General features: G+C 47.9%; 1 protein-coding gene across 2 annotated transcripts in view; it reads left to right on the forward strand.

The window, feature by feature from the left end:
• Positions 1 to 24,458, forward strand: part of LOC142599151 (protein patched homolog 1-like) — a 130,538-nt gene extending 106,080 nt beyond the window's left edge. Inside the window, exons 22-23 of one of the 2 annotated variants that reach the window (XM_075738875.1) lie at positions 1,363 to 1,617; positions 24,193 to 24,458. In XM_075738875.1, the coding sequence (XP_075594990.1) occupies positions 1,363 to 1,617; positions 24,193 to 24,204 (267 nt within the window). In that variant the 3' untranslated portion in view covers positions 24,205 to 24,458. Of the gene's footprint in view, positions 1 to 417; positions 545 to 1,362; positions 1,618 to 24,192 lie in introns of those variants that run through there. The other variant, XM_075738876.1, reaches the window with a different exon arrangement.
• Positions 24,459 to 26,464: the final 2,006 nt, after the last annotated feature.

The following is a 26,464-nucleotide window of genomic DNA, read 5'->3' on the forward strand; positions in this document are numbered from 1 at the left end:
GTATTTATGGTGGGTTAACTTTGGCTAACAGCGAAATGCCCACTCAACTGCTCACTCACTCCCTCTCCTCAACAGGACAAGGGATAAAAAATCTCATGGGTTGAGATAAAGACAGGGAGATTGCTTACCAATTACTGTTTTGGGCAAAACAGACTCAACTTGGGAAAAATTAATTTAATTTATTGCCAGTTAAAATAGATTCAGGTAGTGAGAAACAAAAACAAACATTAAAACTACACCTTTCCTCCCTCCTTTCCCATGCCCAACTTCACTCCTTCACTCCAGACTCCTCTATCCCCACCCAGGTGGCACAGGGGAAGACGGGAGATGGGGATTACCGTCAGTACATAGGGATTTCTCTCTGCTGCTTCTCCCCTCTCACACTTTTCCCATGCTCTGGTGTGTGCTCTTCCACAGGTTACAGTCCTTCAGGAAAAAATAACTGCTCCAGCATATGTCTTCCACAGGCTGCAGTGAATATCTGCTCTGGTGCCATGGAGCATCTCCTCTTCCTTCTCTGACCTTGGTGTTCCCTCTGCTGTTTTCCTCTCTCTGTCTGGTGATTTCTGCCCTTTCTTAAATATGTTTTCACAGAGGCACCACCAACTTCACTGATTGGCTCGGCTGTGGCTTGCAGTGGGGCTGTTGTGGAGCTGGCTGGAATTGGCTCTGTCCAGCACAGGGCAGCCCCTTACCTCTTCCCATAGAGATCACCCCTGAAGATCCCCCCTCCTGCTACCAAAACCTTGCCACATACACCCAATACAGTATTAATAAAACAGTTTTGACAAAAGTGCATAATCTCTTATATTCCTAACAGTATCCTAACAGCCTGTCCCTTATTCAAACAATATATATTTATGTGTATATATATATTTTATATATATTTATATACATATATATTTATGTGTATATATATGCATATATTGCAATTATGTGTGTCCATCTCTCTTTGCAACTAGACACTGAACCATACTATACATACACATTTGAGATGATTTATGGAATCATGCTTAATGTATGCTGAGGGGAGAGGCAAATCCAGGAATTATTTGTATATTTATAAGTGTAAGTGTGCATGTTCATGTACATATATGCATTTGCTGAGACAATGATACATAGAGGAATATGTATAATCCTATTTGCATACATCTCCAGAGATGGAGATCATGTCTCTTTTTCTTTCATGCATTTTTTCAGTGTAATACAGGTGTTGATCAGAAAACTAGTGCTAAGGTTCTCATGGCATGGAAAGGTGTATTTGGCTAAAGAATATTTCTATCAAGTGCTAATAATAATAAGGGTAATGCTAATTGAATGATACTGAATGTTTGTAATTATAATTATCATTGTCATTATCAGGTTTCTCCAGCCAGTGGACGAAACAGATTACCTACTCCATCTTCTGAGCCACCCTCCAGCATCATGAGGTTTGCACTGCCACTCAGGCACACAAATAATGGGTCAGACTCCTTTGATTCTGAGTACAGCTCTCAAACTGCAGTGTCAGGCATCAGTGAAGAGCTCCATCAGTATGAGACTACTCAAGGCTCTGGGGCACCAGTCCATCAAGTAATAGTGGAAGCCGCTGAGAATCCTGTCTTTGCAAAATCCACTGTAAGTAGCTCACATATTGACTGGAGGGAGGGCAAGGATATTTTTTTGTTTGGTTGGTTGTTTTTTAATTTAAATCTATTTCTAGGGAAAGGCTGTAATATTTCTTTCATGTTTCTGGCTGATTATGCTTTGTGACTGTGCCAAAATTTGGAGCACTTGTAGACAGGACATGAAGGCTTTCCTTTAGAATCAAGTTGGGGTTAAAATTATGGTACTGAGGTCTTCAGCATGTGTAATTGCTGTTGTATCATATTAGAACCAGCCACAAGAGAAAGCTCTCAGTCTATTCAATGACTGTTCTGGGTGACCTCCAGGAAAGAAAGTGGGGAGAGATTTACAAGATCCAAACCTCTTCCACACAGCTCCCTGTGGGTCACCATCTCATATACCTCTTCTCTGGACAGCTCACTTTGGGAGAAAGATTGATAGAGCCCAGAAAAAAAGAAGTTTCAGGGTTGTATCAAATCTTGGGACTGTTCCATCTTGCTAATGGGTTGGCATAACTGAGATTTCAAAGGAAAGTGAAAAAGCTCCATGATGCTGCATGCTGAGCTACAACGTGGATCTCTTCTTGTTCAGCAGAGGCCTAAAATTAGGTACAAGCACAGCCACATTTGAAGTTGGTCATGGTTTATTGACTGATGTGGCCTCTGTGCTTCACACTTTTTTAAGAAATCCAGAAAAAGATTCCTACAGTCTGTACAAACTACCCCACTAACATCCTGTGTATGTACCCTGGGTGGAGCCTTTTCCAAATGCCTGCAATTCTGCTTGTTGAACTAGTTAAGATCAAGTGCTTGCTATCCATCCCTTTGAAAAGATGGAGCAGTATGTAGGAAGTGCATATATTTTCAGCTGTAGTCCTGTGTTTATCTGAAGTTATGCTTTCCAGGTTTTAACAACTTCAGACAAAAAATGTCTGGAAAAATCAACAGTTCTGAGACTCCAGAACACTACCTTTATAGAGTTAGAACCAGGACAATACCATTATAAATGTTGTTCCTGGGATAAAATATGAGTGTAGTATTTGTTTGCCTTGCTTTGTCAGAGGCATAACCATGTGTCTCCCTTTCAGATGGTTCAGCCAGAGACAAGGTATCAGTCAAGTCCCAGATTACAATTGAATCCAGAGGTTGGCACTCAGCAGGCATGGCATCAGGGCAGACAAACAAAATGGGAAACAAGGGAAGGGCTGCAATCACCTCCTTACTGCCCTCGCAGGGACGCTTTTGAAATTTCTGCTGAACAGCATTCAGGACATAGCAATAGGGGTTGCTTGGGCCACAAGGCTCATTCTCATAACATGAGAAGCCCAGTGTTTGGTGTCATGAGTGCCTCAGGACCAGCCTATTGCCAGCCTATCACTACTGTGACTGCCTCAGCTTCAGTGACTGTTGCTGTTCACCCTGTCATGCACAACCACAACTCTTGGGGAGGGAGCTTTCCATCCTACAAGGGAAACTATGAAGCTGACCATGGGCCATTTGAGGACCCCCACGTGCCTTTTGATGTGTGGTATGAAAGAAGAAATTCTAAAGTAGAAGTTATAGAACTGCAAGATGTTGAATGTGAAGAAAAGATATCTGACAATGACGTGGTTTAGCCCCAGCCGGTAGCTAAGTGCCACGCGCCACTCGCTCATGATGTGGAGGAGAACGGGAAAAAACAACGGCAAAGCCTCGAGGGTTGGGATAAGGGCAGTTTACTGGGACAGCAAGGGAGAGGGAAACAATCAACAACAGTGCTGATAACAGATATTCACAATGGGTGATAACAGAGAACGATTTTACCGATCCGACGACCGACCGACCGGACGCTCGACCCGTCCCGGAGCCACGCCAACACGCCGAACCCGCCCCTGCACGACTAGCCCCCTTTTATGGTGAGCATGACGTCACATGGTATGGAAGAGCCCCCGGCCAGCTTGGCTCACCTGTCCTGGCTCCTTGGGAAATTAACTCTATCCTTGCCAGAACCAGGACATTATCCACCCCTTATTCCATACCATCTACGTCATGCCCAGATTATTTTACAGAACTCATTGCCTTACTCTATGGGCTATCGCTCTAAAATGTCTGTCGAGTTCATTTAGTCCATGGTTTTGGGTTCCATCTGCCATTACAGTCTCTCAGAGCAGGAGCAATGGTGCGTGCTGCTGGATTGTTGCACGCTGCATCCGGAGTCTTCACAGCCGGTGTATCTGGTATGGTCCATGCTCACAGTCTGGATGTCAAAGATGTGATTTTTCGATGAAGTTTCTGGGCACCAGTTGAAGGCAGTTCTAGTTCCATCATCGTGGCACTTTGTTCAGTTTCAAAGTCCATCCTTCATTAGTTTTGGGTGATTCTTATGGTCATACCATTGATACAGTATATCGCTATTAATATCATGCAATTTAATTTATTGGCTATTTTCACCCAAAATCAAATCCCCTTGGGGTACACACCGGACTTCCCCATCCTTTCTCATCACCCACCAAGTGCACCCTGGTCCCTGAGCAAAAGCAATCCCGCAGATGGGCTTGCCTTTGCCTGAAGCAGGGATAACCCAAACTGTTTTACCCAACATATTCTTCATGCGCACTACAGGAACTTTATCCCTTTCTACTGGGCATGGAAATTTTGACTGGGCAGGGCCAGCTCGATTGGCAGATCCCCTAGTGTTAACTAACCAGGTGGCCTTTGCTAAATGTGTGTCCCAGTGTTTGAGAGTCCCACCACCCATTGCCCTCAGGGTGGTTTTTAGCAGCCCATTGCACGTTTCAACTTTCCCAGAGGCTGGCGCATGATAGGGGATGTGATACACCCACTCAATACCATGCTCTTTGGCCCAGGTGTCTATGAGGTTGTTCCGAAAATGAGTCCCGTTGTCTGACTCAATTCTCTCTGGGGTGCCATGTCGCCACAGGACTTGCTTTTCAAGACCCAGAATAGTGTTCTGGGCAGTGGCATGGGGCACAGGATATGTTTCCAGCCACCCAGTGGTTGCTTCCACCATTGTAAGAACATAACGCTTGCCTTGGCGGGTTTGTGGGAGTGTGATGTAGTCGATTTGCCATGCTTCCCCATATTTATATTTCAACCATCGGCCTCCATACCACAGAGGCTTTACCCGTTTGGCTTGCTTGATTGCAGTGCACGTTTCACATTGATGGATGACCTGTGAGATGGCGTCCATGCTCAAGTCCACCCCTCGATCATGGGCCCATCTATACGTCGCATCTCTTCCTTGATGACCTGAGGTGTCATGGCCCCACCAAGCTAGAAATAATTCACCCTTACGCTGCCAGTCCAAATCCACCTGAGCCACTTCAATCTTGGCAGCCTGATCTACCTGCTGGTTGTTCTGATGTTCCTCAGTGGCCCGACTCTTGGGTACGTGGGCATCTACATGACGTACCTTTACAACCAGCTTCTCTAGCCGGGCAGCAATATCTTGCCGCAGTGGGGCAGCCCAGATGGGTTTGCCTCTACGCTGCCAGTTGCTCCGCTTCCACTGCTGTAACCACCCCCACAGGGCATTGGCCACCATCCATGAGTCAGTGTAGAGGTACAGCGTTGGCCACTTTTCTCTTTCAGCAATATCTAAAGCCAGCTGGATGGCTTTCACCTCTGCAAACTGGCTCGATTCACCTTCTCCTTCAGCAGCTTCTGCAACTCGCCATGTAGGACTCCATACAGCGGCCTTCCACCTCCGATGCTTTCCCACGATGCGACAGGCCCCATCAGTGAAGAGGGCATATGGTTTCTCATCTTCTGTTAGTTTATTATACGGTGGGGCTTCTTCGGCACGTGTCACCTCCTCCTCTGGCGACATTCCGAAATCTTTCCCTTCTGGCCAGTCTGTGATCACTTCCAGAATTCCTGGATGACTGGGGCTTCCTGTTCGAGCCCCTTGTGTCATCAGTGCAAGCCACTTACTCCACGTAGCATGAGTTGCATGATGCATAGAAGGAGCCCTCTCTTTGAACATCCAACCCAGCACTGGCAGTCGGGGTGCCAAGAGGAGCTGTGCTTCAGTACCAACCACCTCTGAAGCAGCTCGAACCCCTTCGTAGGCTGCCAATATCTCCTTTTCCGTTGGAGTGTAGCGGGCCTCGGATCCTCTGTATCCCCGACTCCAAAACCCCAGGGATCAGCCTCAAGTCTCCCCTGGTGCTTTCTGCCAGAGACTCCAGGTAGGGCCATTCTCCCCGGCTGCGGTGTACAGCACATTTTTTACATCTGGTCCTGCCCGGACTGGCCCAAGAGCTACGGCATGAACTATTTCTTGTTTAATTTGTTCAAAAGCTTGTCGTTGCTCAGGGCCCCATTTGAAATCATTCTTCTTCCGGATTACATGGTAGAGAGGGCTTACTATCAAACTGTAATTCGGAATGTGCATTCTCCAGAAACCCACAATGCCTAAGAAGGCCTGTGTCTCCTTTTTGTTGGTTGGTGGGGACATGGCTGCTATTTTGTTGATAATATCCATAGGGATTTGACGCCGCCCATCATGCCACCTTATTCCTAAAAACTGGATTTCCTGTGCAGGCCCCTTCACCTTACTTCGTTTTATGGCAAAGCCAGCCTGCAGCAGGATTTGGATTATTTTCTTCCCTTTTTCAGAAACTTCCTCTGCTGAGTTGCCCCATACAATGGTGTCATCAATGTATTGCAGGTGCTCTGGGGCTTCACCCTTTTCCAGTGCAGTCTGGATCAGGCCATGGCAGATGGTGGGGCTCTGTTTCCACCCCTGGGGCAGTCAATTCCAGGTGTACTGGTGTGATGGTTTAGGCCCAGCCGGCAGCTGAGCACCACGCGGCCGCTCACTCACTCCTTCCCCAGCATGATGGGGAGGAGAAGTTAACAAAAGGCACGGGTTGAGATAAGGACAGGGAGAGCTCACTAATTATCATCACGAGCAAAACAAACTGAACTTAGAAAAAGGGATTAATCTAATTTATTACTAAACAGAATAGAGCAATGAAAAAAAAAACAAGTAACATCAAGCCTTAAAACACCTCCCCCCACCCCTCCCCCCTTCCCGGGCTCAACTTCACTCCCTGCTTCAAACCTCCTCCCCCCTCAGCGGCGGGGGGGGGGGGCGGGATGGAATGGGGGGAGGGGGATGGGGGTTGCAGTCAGTGCAGCACACGTTGTTTCTGCCGCTTCGTTGTCCTCGGGGGGAGGACTCCTCTCATCGCTCCCCTGCTCCAAAACGGAGTCTCGCCCACGGGCTACAGTCCTTCCCGAACTGCTCCGGCGTGGTCTCTTCCATGGGGTGCAGACCTTTAGGAGAAAACTGTTGCAGCATGGGTCTCCCGCGGCGTCACAAGTCCTGCCACCAAAACCTGCCCTGGCATGGGCTCCCCTCTCCACGGGTCTACCGGTCTGGCCAGGGACTTGCTTCAGCCCGGGCTTCCCACGGGCCACAGCCTCCCTCAGGTACCTCCACCTGCTCCAGCGTAGGGTCCTCCACGGGCTGTAGGTGGAATCGCTACACCCCCTCATCCTTCCTCCACGGGCTGCAGGGGAACAGCCTGCTTCCCCATGGTTTTCACCACGGGCTGCAGGGGGATCTCTGCTCCGCTGTCTGGAGCGCCTCCTCCTCCTCCCCCCTCCTCCTGCACTGACCTTGATGTTACATCTCTGCACTTCCCCCTCCAGCCATAAAAAAACTTCCCCCCTTCTGAAATATGTTATCACAGAGGCGCTGATTGGCTTGGCCTTGGCCAGGGGCGGGCCCATCTTGGGGCTGGCTGGCATTGGCTCTTCTAGAAGCTCCTCACAGGAGCCACCCCTATAGCCCATGCCCCCACCCGCTACCAAAACCTTGCCACACAAACCCAACACAACTGGACACCCCTCCAAGTGAAGGCAAACTGCAGCCTGCACTCTGCTGCCAAAGGGATCGAGAAAAATGCATTAGCTAGATCAAATGTGGCATACCATTTGGCTGCCTTTGACTCCAGTTCATATTGAAGTTCCAGCATATCCGGCACAGCAGCACTCATGGGCAGTGTGACTTCATTCAGGCCACGATAGTCTACCGTCAGCCTCCACTCTCCATTGGACTTCCGCACTGGCCATATGGGACTGTTAAAGGGTGAGTGGGTTCTGCTGATCACTCCCTGACCCTCCAGTTGATGAATTAGCTTGTGGATGGGAACCAGGGAGTCTCTGTTGGTGCGGTATTGCCGCCGGTGCACAGTTGTAGTAGCAATCGGCACCTGTTGCTCTTCAACCCTCAGCAACCCTACAACAGAAGGGTCCTCCGAGAGACCAGGCAAACTAGACAATGGTTCAATTTCCTCCGCTTCTAAGGCAGCTATTCCAAAAGCCCACCTGTAACCTTTTGGGTCTTTGAAATACCCTTTCCGGAGGTAGTCTATGCCCAGGATGCATGGAGCCTCCGGCCCAGTCACAATGGGGTGCTTTTGCCACTCATTCCCAGTCAGACTTACTTCAGCCTCCAACAGAGTCAACTGTTGGGATCCCCCCATCACACCAGAAATAGATATCGGTTCCACTCCTTCATAGTTTGATGGCATTAGGGTACACTGTGCACCTGTGTCCACTAGGGCTTTGTACTCCTGTGGGTCCGATGTGCCAGGCCATCGGATCCACACAGTCCAATACACTCTATTGTCCCTTTCCTCCACCTGGCTGGAGGCAGGGCCCCTCTAATCCTGCTCGTCATAGTCACTACTCACCTCTTGCAAAAAGGACTTAGAAGTCCCTTCAAGAGGATCAGAAGTGCGATCTGGCCTTTCACTTGGTCTGGGGGGCTGCCCGGTGGAAACTGGAGCAGCATTCTTTCTGGAAGAGTCCCTTTGTACAGCTGTCTTGCCTTGTAGCTCATGTACGCGTGCCCGCAGGGTTGAGGTGGGCTTCCCATCCCATTTCCTCATGTCTTCTCCGTGGTCACGCAGGAAAAACCACAGGATACCTCGTGGTGTGTATGCTCCATATCCCCTCTCTGGAGCAGAAAAACGCTTACTCCTAACAGCTCAAAATGCGGGTCTGTACAGGTGGGGAGTAAGATATATCCTCTTTGAGTTGCCGGACATCCTGAGACAGTTTCTCCACAGCCGAGACTAGGGAGGAAGAAAGGCTCTCTTCATATTGCCGGAGTCGGCCAGCCACTTCGTCCACTGTGGGTCCCTCTTCACTTTTCCAGTCGAGTACTGCCAGTGAGTTGGCGTACGATGATGGTGCACTTCGCACAAATTTTCGCCACATGGGTCGGGTACCGTGGACTTCATCGGGGTCTGTGGGCAACTGTGCATTGTCCGGATCATAATAAACCATCTCCCGCACAGCTAATTCCCTCAGATATTGAATACCTCTCTCCATGGTGGTCCACTTGCCTGGCCGCCATACGACATCTTCGCTGAAAGGATACCTTTCCCTCACACTTGACAGGAGTCGCCTCCAGAGGCTAAGGGCCTGTGCCTTCTTCCCAATTGCTTTGTCAATGCCCCCTTCCCTAGACAAGGATCCTAGCTGCTTGGCCTCCCTGCCCTCCAGTTCCAGGCTACTGGCCCCGTTATCCCAGCAGCGGAGCAGCCAGGTAATAATATGCTCCCCTGGAAGGCGGCTGAAATCTTTCCGCATATCTCGCAGCTCACTCAGGGACAGGGATCGAGTAATCACTTCTGGTTCTGGCTCTTCTTATTGTTCTCGGGATGGCCCCGGTTCATCATCATCTTTCACTAAGTGAACCGATTTCCTTGTGTATTTCTTTTTGTGTATAGGGGCGACTGATACTGGTGTGGGTTGATCTTTTGGCTCAACTACAGTGCCTGTTGCGGGGGTTTGGGTAGCTGCAGTGCCTGTTGCGGGGGCCTGGGCAGCTGCAGTGCCTGTGGGTCTGCTCTCTCCCTCTGGATGGTGCTGTCTACTATCAAGCAGTGTTTGATAGATTGTGGCCAGGGCCCAGCACAGCGCAGGAAGTTGTGTCTCCTGAGAATCCCCACAGCATTTTCCTTTCAAATATTCTACCATTTTATCAGGGTCTTGCAATTGTTCAGGAGTGAAGCTCCAAACCATTGGGGGTGAAAAGGTCTCTAGATACCCGCCCATACTCTCCCACATGCCATGCCAGCCCTGACCATTCAGCCTTGGGGAAGATCCCTGGGTGGTACTCTTGAAAAGATTTTTGCTAACCCTGAACAGGAGTGGGAAAGCATTTAGGAGACCTAGCAATAGGAATATACTGGCCTGAACATTCCAAGGGTATTCAAAATACTCAAAAATTGTTGTAACCAACCAAAAGGGAAAAGAGGAGGTGAAAGAGTGGGAGAAGGTATCCCCCCCGTCTTCCCCATAGATTGGGTCCCATTATTAATCAATTCTGAAAGATATTGACCGAGGTACGGGCCTGACCGAAATGCTACATACACGTACCAGCTCAGACCCATGACTGTCAATGATATCTTATCATAAGTCATTATCACACAATACAACAATATGAGAACACGAACCCCTCTCCCAGAGGTGATAAACAGCACCACAGGGATTGCATAGAGTAAACACGGGTTTACAAACCAGAGCCATGTGACCAAACAGAACATCATTATGACCAGTGACTGTTTCAGTAACATTATAAATGCTTATAACAACTTTGTTTTAACACACTTGGGTCAGACTTGTCGTTATCACAACCCCTCGGGCCCCATGTTGGGTGCCAAAAAGGACTGACGTGGTTTAGCCCCAGCCGGTAGCTGAGTGCCACGCGCCGCTCGCTCACCCCTCCCCCGGCAGGATGGGGAGGAGAACGGGGAAAAACAAAGGCAAAGCCTCGAGGGTTGGGATAAGGGCAGTTTACTGGGACAGCAAGGGAGAGGGAAACAATCAACAACAGTGCTGATAACAGATATTCACAATGGGTGATAACAGAGAACGATTTACCGATCCGAGGACCGACCCACCGGGCGCTCGACCCGTCCCGGAGCCACGCTGACATGCCGAACCCGCCCCTGCCCGACTAGCCCCCTTTTATGGTGAGCATGATGTCACATGGTATGGAATAGCCCCCGGCCAGCTTGGCTCACCTGTCCTGGCTCCTTGGGAAATTAACTCTATCCTTGCCAGAACCAGGACAGACAACAACTCAGAATAAGGTAGATCTGTCTCCTGTAGCCAGTAGATTTGCCTGTCTTGGCTAATGCTGTGATCAGAAGAAAGGGGAAAGAGAAGAATTCTCTGAAGTACCTTTCAGGTCGTTTTACTTCTTAGTCCCTGATCATCTGGAATCTGCTGACCATGAATACAGTACATTTTGCACTAGAAGTAAGGTTGTATAAGACAGTGCTTTCCAGAGCTAAGAAGTTACAATGATCCAAACATAAACTACTCAAAGAGCCTTGCAAAGTGGGTGAGTACATATTATGATCCCAGTTTACCAGAAGAAGAAAATGAAGCAGAGATGTTATGTAGCCTGTTCAAAGCTGTTGTGATTGCATGTTGATAGATCACAGAATCACAGAATGGTAGGGGTTGGAAGGGACCTCTGGAGATCATCTAGTCCAACCCCCCTGCTAGAGCATGAACACTTAGAGCATGTTGCACAGGACTGCGTCCAAGCGGGTTTTGAATATCTCCAGAGAAGGAGACTCCACAACCTCTCTGGGCAACCTGTTCCAGTGCTCTGTCACCCTCACAGTAAAGAAGTTTTTCCTCATATTCAGATGGAACTTCCTGTGCTGCAGTTTGTGTCCGTTACCCCTTGGCCTGTCGCTGGGCACCACTGAAAAGAGTCTGACCCCATCCTCTTGACATCCACCCTTTAGATATTTATAAGCATTAATAAGATCCCCTGTCAGTCTTCTCTAGGCTAAAAAGACCTAGCTCTCTCAGCCTTTCCTCATACGAAAGATGCTCCAGTCCCCTAATCATCCTGGTAGCCCTCCGCTGGACTCTCTCCAGTAGTTCCCTGTCTTTCTTGAACTGGGGAGCCCAGAACCGGACACAATACTCCAGATGTGGCCTCACCAGGGCAGAGTAGAGGGGGAGGATAACCTCCCTCGACCTGCTGGCCACGCTCTTCTTAATGCCCCCCAGGATACCATTGGCCTTCTTGGCCACAAGGCCACACTGCTGGCTCATGGTTAACTTGTTGTCCACCAGGGTCCTTCTGAGAACTGCTTCCCAGCAGGTCAACCCCTAACCTGTACTGGTGCTTGAGGTTATTCCTCCCTAGGTGCAGGATCCTACACTTGCCCTTGTTGAATTTCATATGGTTCCTCTCTGCCCAGCTCTCTAGCCTCTCCAGGTCTCGCTGAATGGCAGCACAGCCTTCTGGTGTATCAGCCACGCCTCCCGGTTTTGTATCATCAGCAAACTTGCTAAGGCAACACTCTGTCCCCTCATCCAGGTCATTGATGAGTATGTTGAACAAGACTGGACCCAGTACTGACCCCTGGGGAACATTGCTAGCTACAGGCCCCCAACTAGATTCTGCACTGCTTATCACAACCCTCTAGGCTCTGCCATTCATCCAGTTCTCAACCCACCTCACTGTCCACTCATCCAACACACACTTCCTAAGCTTACCTATGAGGATGTTAAGAGAGATGATGTCAAAAGCCTTCTTGAAGTCGAGTTAGACAACTTCCACTGCTCTCTCCTCATCCACCCAGCCAGTCATGTTGTCATAGAAGTCTATCAGATTGGTCAGGCATGATTTCCCCTTGGTGAATCCATGCTGACCACTCCTGATAACCTCTTTCTCCTACACATGCTTAGAGATGATGCCCAGAATGAGCTGTTCCATCATCTTTCCATGGATGGAGGTGAGGCTGACTGGCCTGTAGTTTCTAAGGCCCTCCTTCTTGCCCTTTTCAAAGACCGGAGTGACAATTGGATTTCCTCCAGTCCTCAGGAACCTCTCCTGTTCTCCATGACCTTTCAAAGATGATTGAGAGTGGCTTAGCAGTAACATCTGTGGTGGGTTGACACTGGCTGGAGGCCAGGTGCCCACCAGAGCCGCTCTATCACTCCCCCTCCTCAACTGGACAGGAGAGAGAAAATATAATGAAAGGCTCATGGGTCGAGATAAGGACAGGGAGAGATTGTACACAAGTTACCATAACTGGCGAAACAGACTCAACTTAGAAAAAATTAATCGAATTTATTACCAAGCAAAACAGAGTAGAGCAATGAGAAATAAAGCCAAATCTAAAACACCTCCCCCCACCCCTCCCTTCTTCCCAGGCTCAACTTCACTCCCGGCTTCAACCTCTTCCCCTCGAGTGGCACAGGGGGACGGGGAATGGGGGTTGTGGTCAGTTCATCACATGTTGTCCATGCCGCTCCTTCCTCCTCAGGGGGAGGACTCCTCACACTCTTCCCCTGCTCCAGCGTGGGGTCCCTCTCACGGGAGACAGTCCTCCACAAACTTTTCCAACGTGAGTCTCTCCCACAGGCTACAGTCCTTCACGAACTGCTCCAATGTGGGTCTCTCCCATGGGGTGCAGATCTTCAGGAGCAGACTGTTCCAACGTGGGTCAACCACAGGGTCACAAGTCCTCTCAGCAAACCTGCTCCGGCGTGGACTCCTCTCTCCATGGGTCCACAGGTCCTGCCAGGAGCCTGCTCCAGCGCAGGCTTCCCACGGGGTCACAGCCTCCTTCAGGTGCCTCCACCTGCTCCAGCATGGGGTCCTCCATGGGCTGCAGGTGGAATCCCTGCACCCCCATCATCCTACGTAGGCTGCAGGGGGACAGCCTGCTTTACCATGGTATTCTCGACGGGCTGCAGGGGAACCTCTACTCCAGCACCTGGAGCACCTCCTCCCCCTCCTTCTTCACTGACCTTGGTGTCTGCAGAGTTTCTCACATCTTCTCACTCCTCTCTCCAGCTGCAAATGCTACTGCTCTTTTTTTTTTTTTTCCTTCTTAAATATGCTGTCACAGAAGCACTACCACTGTTGCTGATTGGATTGGCCTTGGCCAGCAGTGGGTCCATCTTGGAGCTGGCTGGTATTGTCTCTGTCGGTCCTACCGGAAGCTTCTAGCAGCTTCTCGCAGATGTCACCCCCGTAGCCCTCCCGGCTACCAAAACCTTGTCACGCATACCCAATACATTCCACCCCTCCCCTCTGTGAATCACATATTTAAGAATTATCATTAAAATCCACCTTCATCACACAACCTTCACAAACTTCAATCACATCAACAGAAACAGAATTTCCCACACAAAAATCAAAATAACATCATCAAAACACTGAATGAATGTGGACAATTTACACACGCAATCCACCCCTTGTCTCTTCACCACAATTAGAACAACAGAAATTCTTCACAATCATTCCACTCTAGCTATGTTCTGTCTGTGTTTTACCTATTACCTGTTCCAATTGCTATCCTTATCTTGAATTCCTCAAGCCCCATACTGGATGCCAAAAAAGATTGCGGTGGGTTGACCCGGGCAGGAGGCCAGGTGCCCACCAAAGCCTCTCTATCACTCCCCCTCCTTAGATGGACAGAGGAGAGAAAATATAATGAAAGGCTCGTGGGTTGAGATAAGGACAGAGAGAGATCACTCACCAATTACCATAACGGGCAAAACAGACTCAGCTTCAGAAAATAAATTTAATTTCTTACCAAGCAAAACAGAGTAGAGGAATGAGAAATGAAATCAAATCTTAAAACACCTCCCCCCACCCCTCCCTTCTTCCCGGGCTCAACTTCACTCCCGGCTTCAACCTCTTCCCCCCTCGAGCGGCACAGGGGGACAGGGAATGGAGGTTACGGTCAGTTCATCATGCGGTGTTTCTGCTGCTCCTTCCTCCTCAGGGGGAGGACTCCTCACACTCTTCCCCTGCTCCAGCGTGGGGTCCCTCTCACGGGAGACAGTCCTCCACAAACTCCTCCAACATGACTTCTTCCCATGGGCTGCAGTTCTTCACAAACTGCTCCAGTGTGGGTCCCTTCCACAGGGTGCAGACCTTCAGGAGCAGACTGTTCCAGCGTGGGTCAACCACAGGGTCACAAGTCCTCTCAGCAAACCTGCTCCGGCGTGGACTCCTCTCTCCATGGGTCCACAGGTCCTGCCAGGAGCCTGCTCCAGCGCAGGATTCCTACAGGGTCACAGCCTCCTTCAGGTATCTCCACCTGCACAGGTGTGAGGTCCTCCACAGGCTGCAGGGGAATCTCTGCCCCCCCCATCATCCTGCATGGGCTGCAGACAGACAACCTTTTTCACCATGGTATTCTTGATGGGCTGCAGGGGAATGTCTGCTCCAGTGCCTGGAGCACCTCCTCCCCCTCCTTCTTCACTGACCTTGGTGTCTACAGAGTTTCTCATATCTTCTCAATCCTCTCTCCAGCTGCAAATACTGCTGGTGGGGTTTTTTTTGGTTTTTTTTTTTTTTCCTTCTTAAATATGTTATCACAGAGGCACTACCACTGTTGCTGATTGGATTGGCCTTGGCCAGCAGTGGATCCATCTTGGAGCTGGCTGGTATTGTCTCTGTCGGTCCTACCGGAAGCTTCTAGCAACTTCTTCCAGAAGCCACCTCGGTAACCCTCCCCACTACCAAAACCTTGCCATGCAACCCCAAAACAACATCTGCCAATTCCCTCAGCACTTGTGGGTGCATCCCATCGGGGTCCATGGATTTTTCTGTGTTAAGTTTGCCTAAATGATCTCTAACCTGATCCTCCTTGACCAAGGGAAAATTCTTCCTTTCTCCAGACTTTCTCTCTCACCTCCAGGCTCTGGGTTTCCTGAGGGCCAGCCTTACCAGTAAAGACTGAAGCAAAGAAGGCATTCAGTAACTCTGCTTTTTCTCTATCCTACACCACTAGGGCACCCACCTCATCCAGCAGCGATCACACATTTTCCCTAGTCTTCCTTTTGCTGCTGATGTACTTGAAAAAGTCCTTCTTGTTGTCCTTGACATCCCCTGCCACATTTAATTCCAAGTGGGCCTTAGCATTCCTTGTTGCATGCCTATATTCTCTGACAACATCCCTATATTCCTCCCAAGTGGCCAGTCCCTTTTTCCACATTCTGTAAACTTCCTTCTTCCCTTTGAGTTTTTCCAGGAGCTCCTTGCTCATCCATGCAGGTCTCCTACCCCCTTTGCTTGATTTCTTACTCATAGGAATGCATAGCTCTTGAGCTTGGAAGTGGTGCTTGAATACTGACCAGCTCTCTTAGGTCCCCTTACCTTCTAGGGCCTTAACTCATGGGAGTCTCCCAAGCAGGTCTTTGAAGAGGCCAAAGTTAGCTCTCCTGAAGTCCATGGTTGTAATCCTACTTATTGCCCTCCTTCTTCCATGCAGGATCCTGAACTTCACGATCTTATGGTCTCATCTCATCACCCTCATCGTAAAGCATTTATTCCTTATATCCAGTCCAAATGTATCTGGTGCAGTCCATGCTCGCGTCTGCGGGCTGAAGATGTCAATCTCAAGGAAGTTCCTGGGCGCTCGGTGCTGAAGCCATTTCTGGTTTCATCACCTCTGCACCTTGCTCGGTTTCATCAAAGTTCATTCTCCATTAATCTGCGTGACACTTACTGTAATACCATTGTTATGGCATATAGCAATCATAGTCGGATGACATGCAATATTACGTAGTAATCAACATCACACAACTTAAATCATTTGCTATTCTGACCTGAAATCAAATCCCCTTGAGGCACACATCAGACTCCCTCATCCTTCTGCAACACCCACCGATTGCACCCAGGTCCTTGAGCAAAAGCAATGCCACAGATGGGTTTCCCTTTGCACAAGACAGGAGTAACCTAGATTGTCTTCCCTAACATTCTTTATGTGCGCTACAGGAACTTTATGCCCTTCTACAGTACGTGGAAGTTTTGATTGGGCAGGGCCAGCTCGATTGGTAGACCCCCTAGTGTTAACTAACCAGGTGGCTTTTGCTAAATGTGTGTCCCAATGTCTGAAGGTCCCAGCACCCATTGCTCTCAGGGTAGTCTTTAGCAGTCCATTCTACCTTTTGATTTTCCCAGAGGCTGGTGCATGGTAGGGGATGTGATACACCCACTCAATACCATGCTCTTTGGCCCAGGTGTCTTATGAGATTGTTTTGGAAATGAGTCCCATTGCCTGACTCAATTCTCTCTGAGGTGCCATGTCGCCACAGGACTTGCTTTTCAAGGCCCAGGATAGTGTTCCGGGCAGTGGCATGGGGCACAGGATATGTTTCCAGCCACCCAGTGGTTGCTTCCACCATTGTAAACACATGGCACTAGCCTCTGCAGGTTTGTGGGAGTGTGATGTAATCGATCTGCCAGGCCTCCCCATATTTATATTTCCGCCTTTGTCCTCCATACCATAGAGGCTCTAACCGCTTGGCTTGCTTGATGGCAATGCATGTTTCACATTGATGGATGACCTGTGAGATAGCATCCATGGTCAAGTCCACCCCTCGATCACGAGCTCATGTGTATGTCACATCTCTTCCTTGATGGCCTGAGGTGTCATGGCCCCACCAAGCTAGAAATAATTCACCCTTACACTGCCAGTCCAAATCCACCTGAGCCACTTCAATCTTGGCAGCCTGATCCACCTGCTGGTTGTTCTGATGTTCCTCAGTGGCCCGACTCTTGGGTATGTGGACGTCTATGTGATGTACTTTTACAACCAGCTTCTCTAGCCGGGCAGCAATATCTTGCCATAATTCGACAGCCCAGATGGGTTTGCCTCTGCGCTGCCAGTTGTTCTGCTTCCACTGCTGTAACCACCCCCACAGGGCATTGGCCACCATCCATGAGTCAGTGTAGAGGTACAGCATTGGCCACTTTTCTCTTTCAGCAATATCTAAAGCCAGATGGATGGCTTTCACCTCAGCAAGCTGACTCTATTCCCTTCTCCTTGTGCAACTTCTGCGACTCGCCGTGTAGGACTCCATACAGCGGCCTTCCACCTTCGATGCTTTCCCACGATGCGACAGGACCCATCAGTGAAGAGGGCATATGGTTTCTCATCTTCTGGTAGTTCATTATACGGTGGGGCCTCTTCAGCATGCGTCACCTCCTCCTCTGGCGACATTCTGAAATCTTTCCCTTCTGGCCAGTCTGTGATCACTTCCAGAATTCCTGGATGACTGGGTTTTGCTGTTCGAGCCCGCTGTGTGATCAGTGTGACCCACTTACTCCACGTAGCATCGGTTACATGGTGTGTAGAGGAGGCCCTCACTTTGAACATCCAGCCCAGCACCGGCCACGGGGTGCCAGGAGGAGCTGTGCTTCAGTGCCAATCAATCACCTCTGAAGCAGCTCGAACCCCTTCGTAGGCTGCCAATATCTCCTTTTCCGTTGGAGTGTAGCGGGCCTCGGACCCTCTGTATCCCCGACTCCAAAACCCCAGGGGTCGACCTCGAGTCTCCCCTGGTGCTTTCTGCCAGAGACTCCAGGTAGGGCCATTCTCCCCGGCTGCGGTGTACAGCATATTTTTTACATCTGGTCCTGCCCAGACTGGCCCAACAGCTACAGCATGAACAGTTTTTGTTTAATTTGTTCAAAAGCTTGTCGTTGCTCAGGGCCCCATTTGAAGTTGTTCTTCTTCCGGGTCACCAGTTAGGGAAGGCTTACAATCAGACTGTAATTCGGAATGTGCATTCTCCAGAAAATCACAATACCTAAGAAAGCTTGTGTCTCCTTTTTGTTGGTCGGTGGGGACATGGCTGCTATTTTGTTGATAATATCCATAGGGATCTGACGCTGCCCATCATGCCATTTTATTCCTAAAAACTGGATTTCCTGTGCAGGTCCCTTGACCTTACTTCGCTTTATGGTGAAACCAGCTTTCAGAAGGATTTGGACTCTTTACTTCCCTTTCTCAGAAACTTCTTCTGCTGTGTTGCCCCATACAATGATGTCATCAATGTAGTGCAAGTGCTCCGGAGCTTCATCCTGTTCCACTGCAGTATGGATCAGTCCATAGCAAATGCATTTCCACCCCTGGGGCAGTCGATTCCAGGTGTACTGGACGCCCCTCCAAGTGAAGGCAAACTGTGGCCTGCACTCCGCTGCCAAAGGGATCGAGAAAAATGCATTAGCTATATCCATTGTGGCATACCACTTAGCTGTCTTTGTCTCCAGTTTGTATTAAAGTTCCAACATGTCTGGCACAGCAGCACTGTTGGGCGGCACGACTTCATTCAGGCCACGATACTCTACTGTCAGCCCCCGTTCTCCATTAGACTTTAGCACTGGCCAGATGGGACTGTTAAAGGGTGAGCGGGTTCTGCTGATCACTCCCTGCCTATCCAGTCGACAAATCAGCTTATGGATGGGAATCAGGGAGTCTCGATTGGTACAATATTGCAGCCGGTACTCTGTTGTGGTAGCAATTCGTACCTGTTGCTCTTCAACCCTCAGCAACCTCACAACAGAAGAGCCCTCCGAGAGATCAGTCAAGGTAGACAGCTGTTTAATTTCCTCCGCCTCCAAGGCAGCTATTCCAAAAGCCCACCAGTATCCTTTTGGGTCTTTGAAATACCCTCTCCTGAGGTAGTCTATGTCCAGGATGCACAAAGCCTCTGGGCCAGTCACAATGGTGTGCTTCTGCCACTCATTCCCAGTTACGCTTACTTCAGCCTCCAGTACAGTCAGCTGTTGGGACCCCCCTGTCACTCCAGAAATACAGATGGGTTCTGACCCTTTATAGCTTGATGGCATTAAAGTACACTGTGCACTGGTATCTACTAGAGCCTTGTACTCTTGTCTATCTGATGTGCCAGGCCATCGAATCCACACAGTCCAGTAAACCTGGCTGTCCCTTTCCTCCACCTGGCTGCAGGCAGGGCCCCTCTAGTCCTGGTCATAGTATTCGTTACCAACAAATGGATTCGTGTGGTGCATGTAGGTTCAAATTCCATCCTTGTTACTCTCTTCTTGTAAATATGAATCAGAAGCTCCTTCCGTAAGATCAGAAGTAAGATCAATCCTCCTACTCTGTCTGGGGAACTGCCCACTGGAGACTGGATTGGCAATTTTCCTGGAAGAATCCCCATTTGAGACTACTTTTCCTTTCAATTCACGTACCCATGCCTCTAGGGTCGAGGTAGGTTTCCCATCCCACTTCTTCATGTCCTCTCCATGGTCACACAGGTAAAACCACAGGGTGCCTCGTGGTGTGTACCCTCTATATCCTCTCTTTTGAGCAGAGGAACGCTTACTCCTAATAGCTGAGATACTGGTCTCTATAAGCGGGGAAGTGGACATATCCTCTTTGGGTTGCTGGACCTCCCAGGATAGTTTCTCGAACAGGTTTTTGGATTTTTCAGACAGTCTTTCCACAGCCGAGACACAGGCCCGTAGCGAGGAAGAGAGATTTTCTTGGTATTACTGGAGTTGACCCACCACCTCATTCACTGTTGGTGCCTCTTTGTCTTTCCAGGCTAGTACTGATTTGGCACATGCTGGTGATGCGCTCTGTACAAACCTCTGTGTCGTGTTTTAACCGCAGCTAGCAGCTAAGCACCACACAGCTGCTTGCTCACACCCCCCCCCCCAGTAGGATCGGAGAGAGAATCAAAAGAGTAAATGTGAGAAAACTCGTGGGTTAAGATAAAAACATTTTAATAGGTAAAGCAAAAGCCACACACACAAGCAAAGCAAAACAAGGAATACATTTACTGCTTCCCATCGGCAGGAAGGTGTTCAGCCATCTCCAGGAAAGCAGGACAACATCATGCGTAATGGTTACTTGCGAAGACAAACACCATAACTCTGAATGTCTCCCTCTTCCTTCTTCTTTCCCTCAGCTTTATATGCTGAGCATGACGTCATATGGTATGGAATATCCCTTTGGTCAGTTGGGGTCATCTGTTGCAGATGTGTCCCCTCCCAACTTCTTGTGTAGCTCAGCCTACCTGCTGTTGGGGTGGTGTGAGAAGGAGAAAAGGCTTTGACTCTCTGCAAGCACTGCTCAGCAATAACAAAAACATCTCTGTATTATCAATGCTGTTTCCAGCACAAATCCAAAACACAGCCCCATACTAGCTACTATGAAGAAAATTAACTCTATATCTCAGCCAAAACTACCACACTTCACCACATAGTTTGGGTACATTGGACTTCTGGATCTGTGGGTAACTGCACATTGTCGGGGTCATAATAAACCATCTCCTGCACAGCTAATTTTCTCAGGTACTGGATTTCTCTCTCCATGGTGGTCCACTTGCCTGGCTGACATACGACATCTTCACTGAAGGGATACCTTTCCCTCATGCCTGACAGAAGTTGCCTTCAGAGGCTGAGGGCTTGTGTCTTTTTTCCCAATTGCCTTGTCAATGCCCACTTCCCTGGACAGAGATCCCAGCTGCTTGGCTTCCCTACCCTCTAATTCCAGGCTACTGGCCACATTATCCCAGCATCGGAGCAGACAGGTGACAAGTTGCTCACTTAATCAATGACTGAAATCTTCTTGCATATCTCTTATCTCACTCAGGGATAGTGATCGGATGGTTAGCTCAGGTTCTGTCTCTTCCTCCTGTTCTTGTGATGGTCCTGATTCGTCATCCTTTAGTAAACGAGTTGACTTTCATGTCCATTTCTTCTTCTGTATAGGGATGATTGATACTTGTTCAAGTTAGTTTTTTGGTTCACCTGCAGTGCTTGTCACTGGGGTTGGAGTAGCCACAGTGCCTGTTGCTCTGTTTTCCCTCTCTTCCTCCTGAGGGTGCTGCCTAATATCGAGCAGTGTTTGGCAGATAATGGCCAGGGCCCTGCACAATGCGGTAAGCTGTGTCTCCTTGGAATAGCCACAGCATTTTCCTTTCAAATATTCTATCACTTTATCAGGGTCCTGTAGTTGTTTGGGAGTGAAGTTCCAAACCATTGGAAGTGACAAGTTCTCTAGATACCTGCCCATATCCTCCCACATGCCGCGCCACCCCTGACTATTCAGCCTCAGGGCAGATCTCTGGGTGGCGTTCTGTGGTGGGTTGACCCTGGCTGAGGGCCAGGTGCCCACCAGAGCCGCTCTATTGCTCCCCTCTTTCATTAGACAGGGGAGAAAAGGTACAATGAAAGAAAACTTACGGGTCGAGATAAGGACAGGGAGAGATCATTCTCTAATTATCATCACGAGCAAAACAGACCGAACTTAGAGAGGGAATTCATCTTATTTATTACTAAGCAAAACAGAGTAGAGGAATGAGAAATAAAACCAAATCTTAAAAACACCTCCCCCCACCCCTCCCATCTTCCCGGGCTCAACTTCACTCCCGGCTTCAACCTCCGCCCCCCTCAGCGGCACAGGGGGACGGGGAGTGGGGGTTACAGTCAGTTCCTCACGCGGTGTTTCTGCCACTTCTTCATCCTCAGGGGGAGGACTCATTGTTCCCCCGCTCCAGCGTGGGGTCCCTCTCACGGGAGACAGTCCTTCACGGCCTTCTCCAACGTGAGTCTCCTCCACGGGGTGCAGACCTTCAGGAGCAGACTGCTCCAGCGTGGGTCCCCCACGGGGTCACAAGTCCTGTCAGCAAACCTGCTCTGGCGTGGGCTCCTCTCTCCACGGATCCACAGGTCCTGCCAGGAGCTTGCTCCAGCGCGGGCTTCCCACGGGGCCACAGCCTCCTTCAGGTGCCTCCACCTGCTCCGGCGTGGGGTCCTCCACGGGCTGCAGGTGGAATCTCTACACCCCCTCATCCTCCCTCCATGGGCTGCTGCAGGGGGACAGCCTGCTTCACCATGGTCTTCACCACGGGCTGCAGGGGAATCTTGCTCCGGCGCCTGGAGCACCTCCTCCCCCTCCTTCTGCACTGACCTTGGTGTCTGCAGATGTTCTTACATCTTCTCACTCCTCTCTCTGGCTGCAAAAGCCCTCTCTAACTGTTTTTCTCTTTCTTAAATATGTTATCACAGAGGCGCTGATTGGCTTGGCCTTGGCCAGCGGCGGGTCCGTCTTGGAGCCGGCTGGCATTGGCTCTATCAGACACAGGGGAAGCTTCTAGCAGCTTCTCACAGAAGCCACTCCTGTAGCCCCCCCGCTACCAAAACCTTGCCATGCAAAACCAACACACGTTCTTAAAACAATTTTTTGTAACCCTGAACAGGACTTGAAACACATTCAGGAGACATAGCAATAGGAGCATGCTGCCTTAAACATCCCAAGGGTATTCAAAATTCTCAAAAGCTGCTGTGACTAGCCTGAAGGGAAAAGGGGAGGTGAAAGAGCAGGAGAAAGTATCCCCCCATCTTTCCCATAGATTGAGTGTGATCATTCGTTTGTTCTGAGAGATGTCATTCAAGGTACTGGCATGACAGCAAGGCCCCATACAAATACCAGCTTAAGCTCATGATCATTGATGTTATCATATCATAAGTTGATATCAGACAGCACAGCAAAATGAGAATCCTGATCCCTCTCCCAGAGGTGATAAACAGCAGCATTGCAAGGAATCCATACAGAAAGTAAGGGTTTAGATATCACAGCCATGTGACCAAACAAAACACCATTGTGACCAGCGGCTGCTTACCTAATATAATAAATGCACCTAACAAATTTGTTTTACCACGTTCGGGTCAGATCTGTCATTATCTCAACCCTTCGGGCCCCACGTTGGGCGCCAAAAAGGACTGTCGTGGTTTAGCTCCAGACAGCAGCTAAGCACCATGTGGCTGCTCACTCACCCCTCCTCCCCCCGGCGGGATGGGGAGGACAATAGGAGGAAAAAGGTAAAACTTGTGGGTTGGGATAAGGAGAGTTTACTGGGACAGCAAAGGAGGAGGAAAACAACAACAGTACTTAAAACAGAATGTACAAAGCAGGTGATACACAATGCAATTTGCTCACTGCCTTGAAACCCGATGCCCAGGTAGTCTCCGAGCAGTGACTCCTCCTCTCCAGCCAGCTCCTCCCTTATAAACTGAACATGATATCATGGTATCGAATATCCCTTTGGCTAGTTTGGGTCAGCTATCCTGGCTTTGTCCTGTCCCAGCTTCTTGTGAAAATTAATTCTTTCCCAGCTGAAAACCAGGACACTTAGCTCTTGGGCCCTGTTTTCTTTCTCAGCTTTTCAGAGCTTTTCAGTGGCAGACACTAGTTTGACCAAAACAAGCCATTTTATTTTGGTTGAGGAAATATTATACGCACACACATGCACATACACACACATATATGTGCAGAATTTTCATAGAAATTTTTTGATGATTCTTGATAAAATCACCTTCTGATTTATAAAACTTCACTCCAAATATCTCAAAGTGCAAATAAACCTGAATGCATTTATGCTCAAAGTCTAGGAATATGGTAAGTAATAGTATCCTCAGAATAAGGAAATGTTCCGGCTCAGATTTTCCAAGCTGAACAGCAGGCTAATATGAGAATCTTCATTGTGTCCAGTATCAGATACAGCTTTTTTCTCTTTGAAGTGTCCATTGGTTTTGAGTGAATTTGTGGCATTCAGAAATGAAGGCATCCACATTGTTTTAATCTGCATTAGGATTTCTTTACCAAGAAGTCCATGACTGATGGAAAAAGAGTCCACATTGCCTGACTACTAACTGTAACTACAAGAATCATGAAATGAATATTGGATTAGCTTGATTATTTTTTTTCTTGAACTTTAATAAATGTATTTTTTTTCCTCTGTATTTGTAAAGGGTAATAACTGAAGCAAAAAAGAGGCCAAAGATGGAAAACTATTTCCAGAACTGCTTAAAGAGAAGAACTGCTCAAAGTTGTAGAAAAGGACATGCTGCATCAGGACAACAATCCACTGTTACTGCAACTTATCGTATTATTTTGTTAAATATTTCTATAAATATTTAAAGATGTACACATATGTAATATACAAAAGAACATTGTAAAGTAGTATAATCTGGAGTCATTTGCCTCCAGTTAATAGAGTGGGGACAATATTGGTTTTGCTCTGTACTTATTTTATATTGATTGTTTGCCACAAATAAACTTAATCTAGTTCTAAATTTCAGCATAAGTTGCTGCTGCTTAAATATTGTATGATTTACTTGTAGAATTCTATGCAAATATTGCTTATGTAATAGGATTTTTTCTGTAAAGGTACACGTTTGTTTAAAATATTTTAAATTTGCATATCACAACCCTGTGGTAGTATGACATTTTACTGTTAACTTTCAAACACGCTATGTGTGGTAATTTTTTTAAAATAAGCAGATATGAAGAAAAGCATGTTAATCTTGGAGACTTAAAAAGGTTTAGTTGTGTGCAGGTTTTGTTTTGCTGTGTGTATTGATGTGTGCATCTGGAAGTGTGCATGTCAGTGTGTGTATGTTCCCAGTGTACTGTAGTTTCTCTTTTACTGTATGGTAATCCTTAATGGGCTTATGAACCCACTGTTGCTGGTGTGAGTCTGGCTTTCCCTGTTAGTAGGCACTAGTGAAAACTGCATTGGTGTTTACCAACATGTACCATAGACTATCATCGTCAAAGGGCCAAGATAAAATAGAAGACAGGAGGTCAGGGTTTGGGAGTGTGGTTCAGTTTCCCACTCTATTAATGACTTTGGTATATGTGATTTTGGTCAAGTCACATAACTGCCCTGTGCCTCAGTTTCTCAATCTGTAAAATGGGTATAACTGTACTTACCTACCTCCCAGGAGAGTTGTGAGGCTTAATTACTGTTTGCAAAAGTGTTTTGATATTTTTCATAAATGGTGCCAAGTAAGTGCAAACACTATAACCATTCTTTTTTCACTGCAAAAGATGCTGGATATTGAGAGGTGCTGGTGGTTATAGAAATTCAATGAGCATATGCCTTATTTTGATATTGATACTGTTAACTATGAGTGGCATTAGAAGCTAACTAATCTAGGGGATTTTTTTGGGTAAGCCACAGCTTATAACATTCAAAGCAGTATCCTCTGTCACCTTATTTTAATGGCAGGAAAGAAGTTAATAGTAAGTGAGAAAAATCAAATGGAAGGATTAAAAAAAAAATCTTATATTTTCACTTATTAAATATAAATGACTTTCTTTTGGATCCAGGACTGTAATGAATGACAGTTAAGACCTGGTATGTTTTTTCTCTGTTGTTTTGATTGTTTTTTTCCCATGCTGCATTGGCACTTTTAATTAAAACAGCTAAACTGGGATCCCTTTGTGAAACTAATTTAGCTTTTTTTTTTTTGTTATTTTTAAACTAAAGATGGATTGCTGCAGCTGAAGGGCCTGGAAAAATACTACAATCTCTGTGTTCTGGTTGAAACCAAACATTAAGAATGAGAGCCTTAATTTAAAATACTAGAACAAAAGTTCTCATTCTCTCTCTCTTTGTCTTTCTCCATCTGTTTTCTGCCCTTCTGCAAGCTGTTTTTTTAGAGCAGGTAGATGATCAAATATGTATTCAGAGCCAAACACACACAACTGACATTCAATTTTTAAACACAGTGATGGTGGGGCTTTTCTTTAAATACAGTGCCTGAAGAGGAGCTGCAACTTCTTTGATGGGAAGGTGTATTTCTCCAGTGGCTTCAGGGAGTCCGTCTTTGCCCACAGACCTTCCCAGCACAGTGAATGGGGATAACTAGAATGCACAAATTTTCACACCTTTTTCGCTCATTTGAAAACACTTTGATATGAGGCACTTGTTTACAGTTCTCTAATGTGAACACTTGAAGAGACAGTGAGAGCTTGACGTTGTTCCCATGATACATAAGCTACTGTTTTGTTGCACGCTAGGGGATAATGTTGTAATTGCCTACTGGTCCAGTTCACTGTCTAACATGAAAACTCTTAATGACAAAAAGATAAGGGGCCCCAATTTAGTACTAGCAGCATAGTAACCTCAGGTCATAAAAACTCTGCAACAAAACTGTATAATACTAATTGGAAGCTACCTTCAACTGCCAAGTGTGTGTGCTCCTGTGTCAGAGGTCGGCAGAGCTCCTGCTGACA

This window comes from Balearica regulorum, chromosome W (genome assembly GCF_011004875.1).
Source record: "Balearica regulorum gibbericeps isolate bBalReg1 chromosome W, bBalReg1.pri, whole genome shotgun sequence".
NCBI lineage: Eukaryota > Metazoa > Chordata > Aves > Gruiformes > Gruidae > Balearica > Balearica regulorum.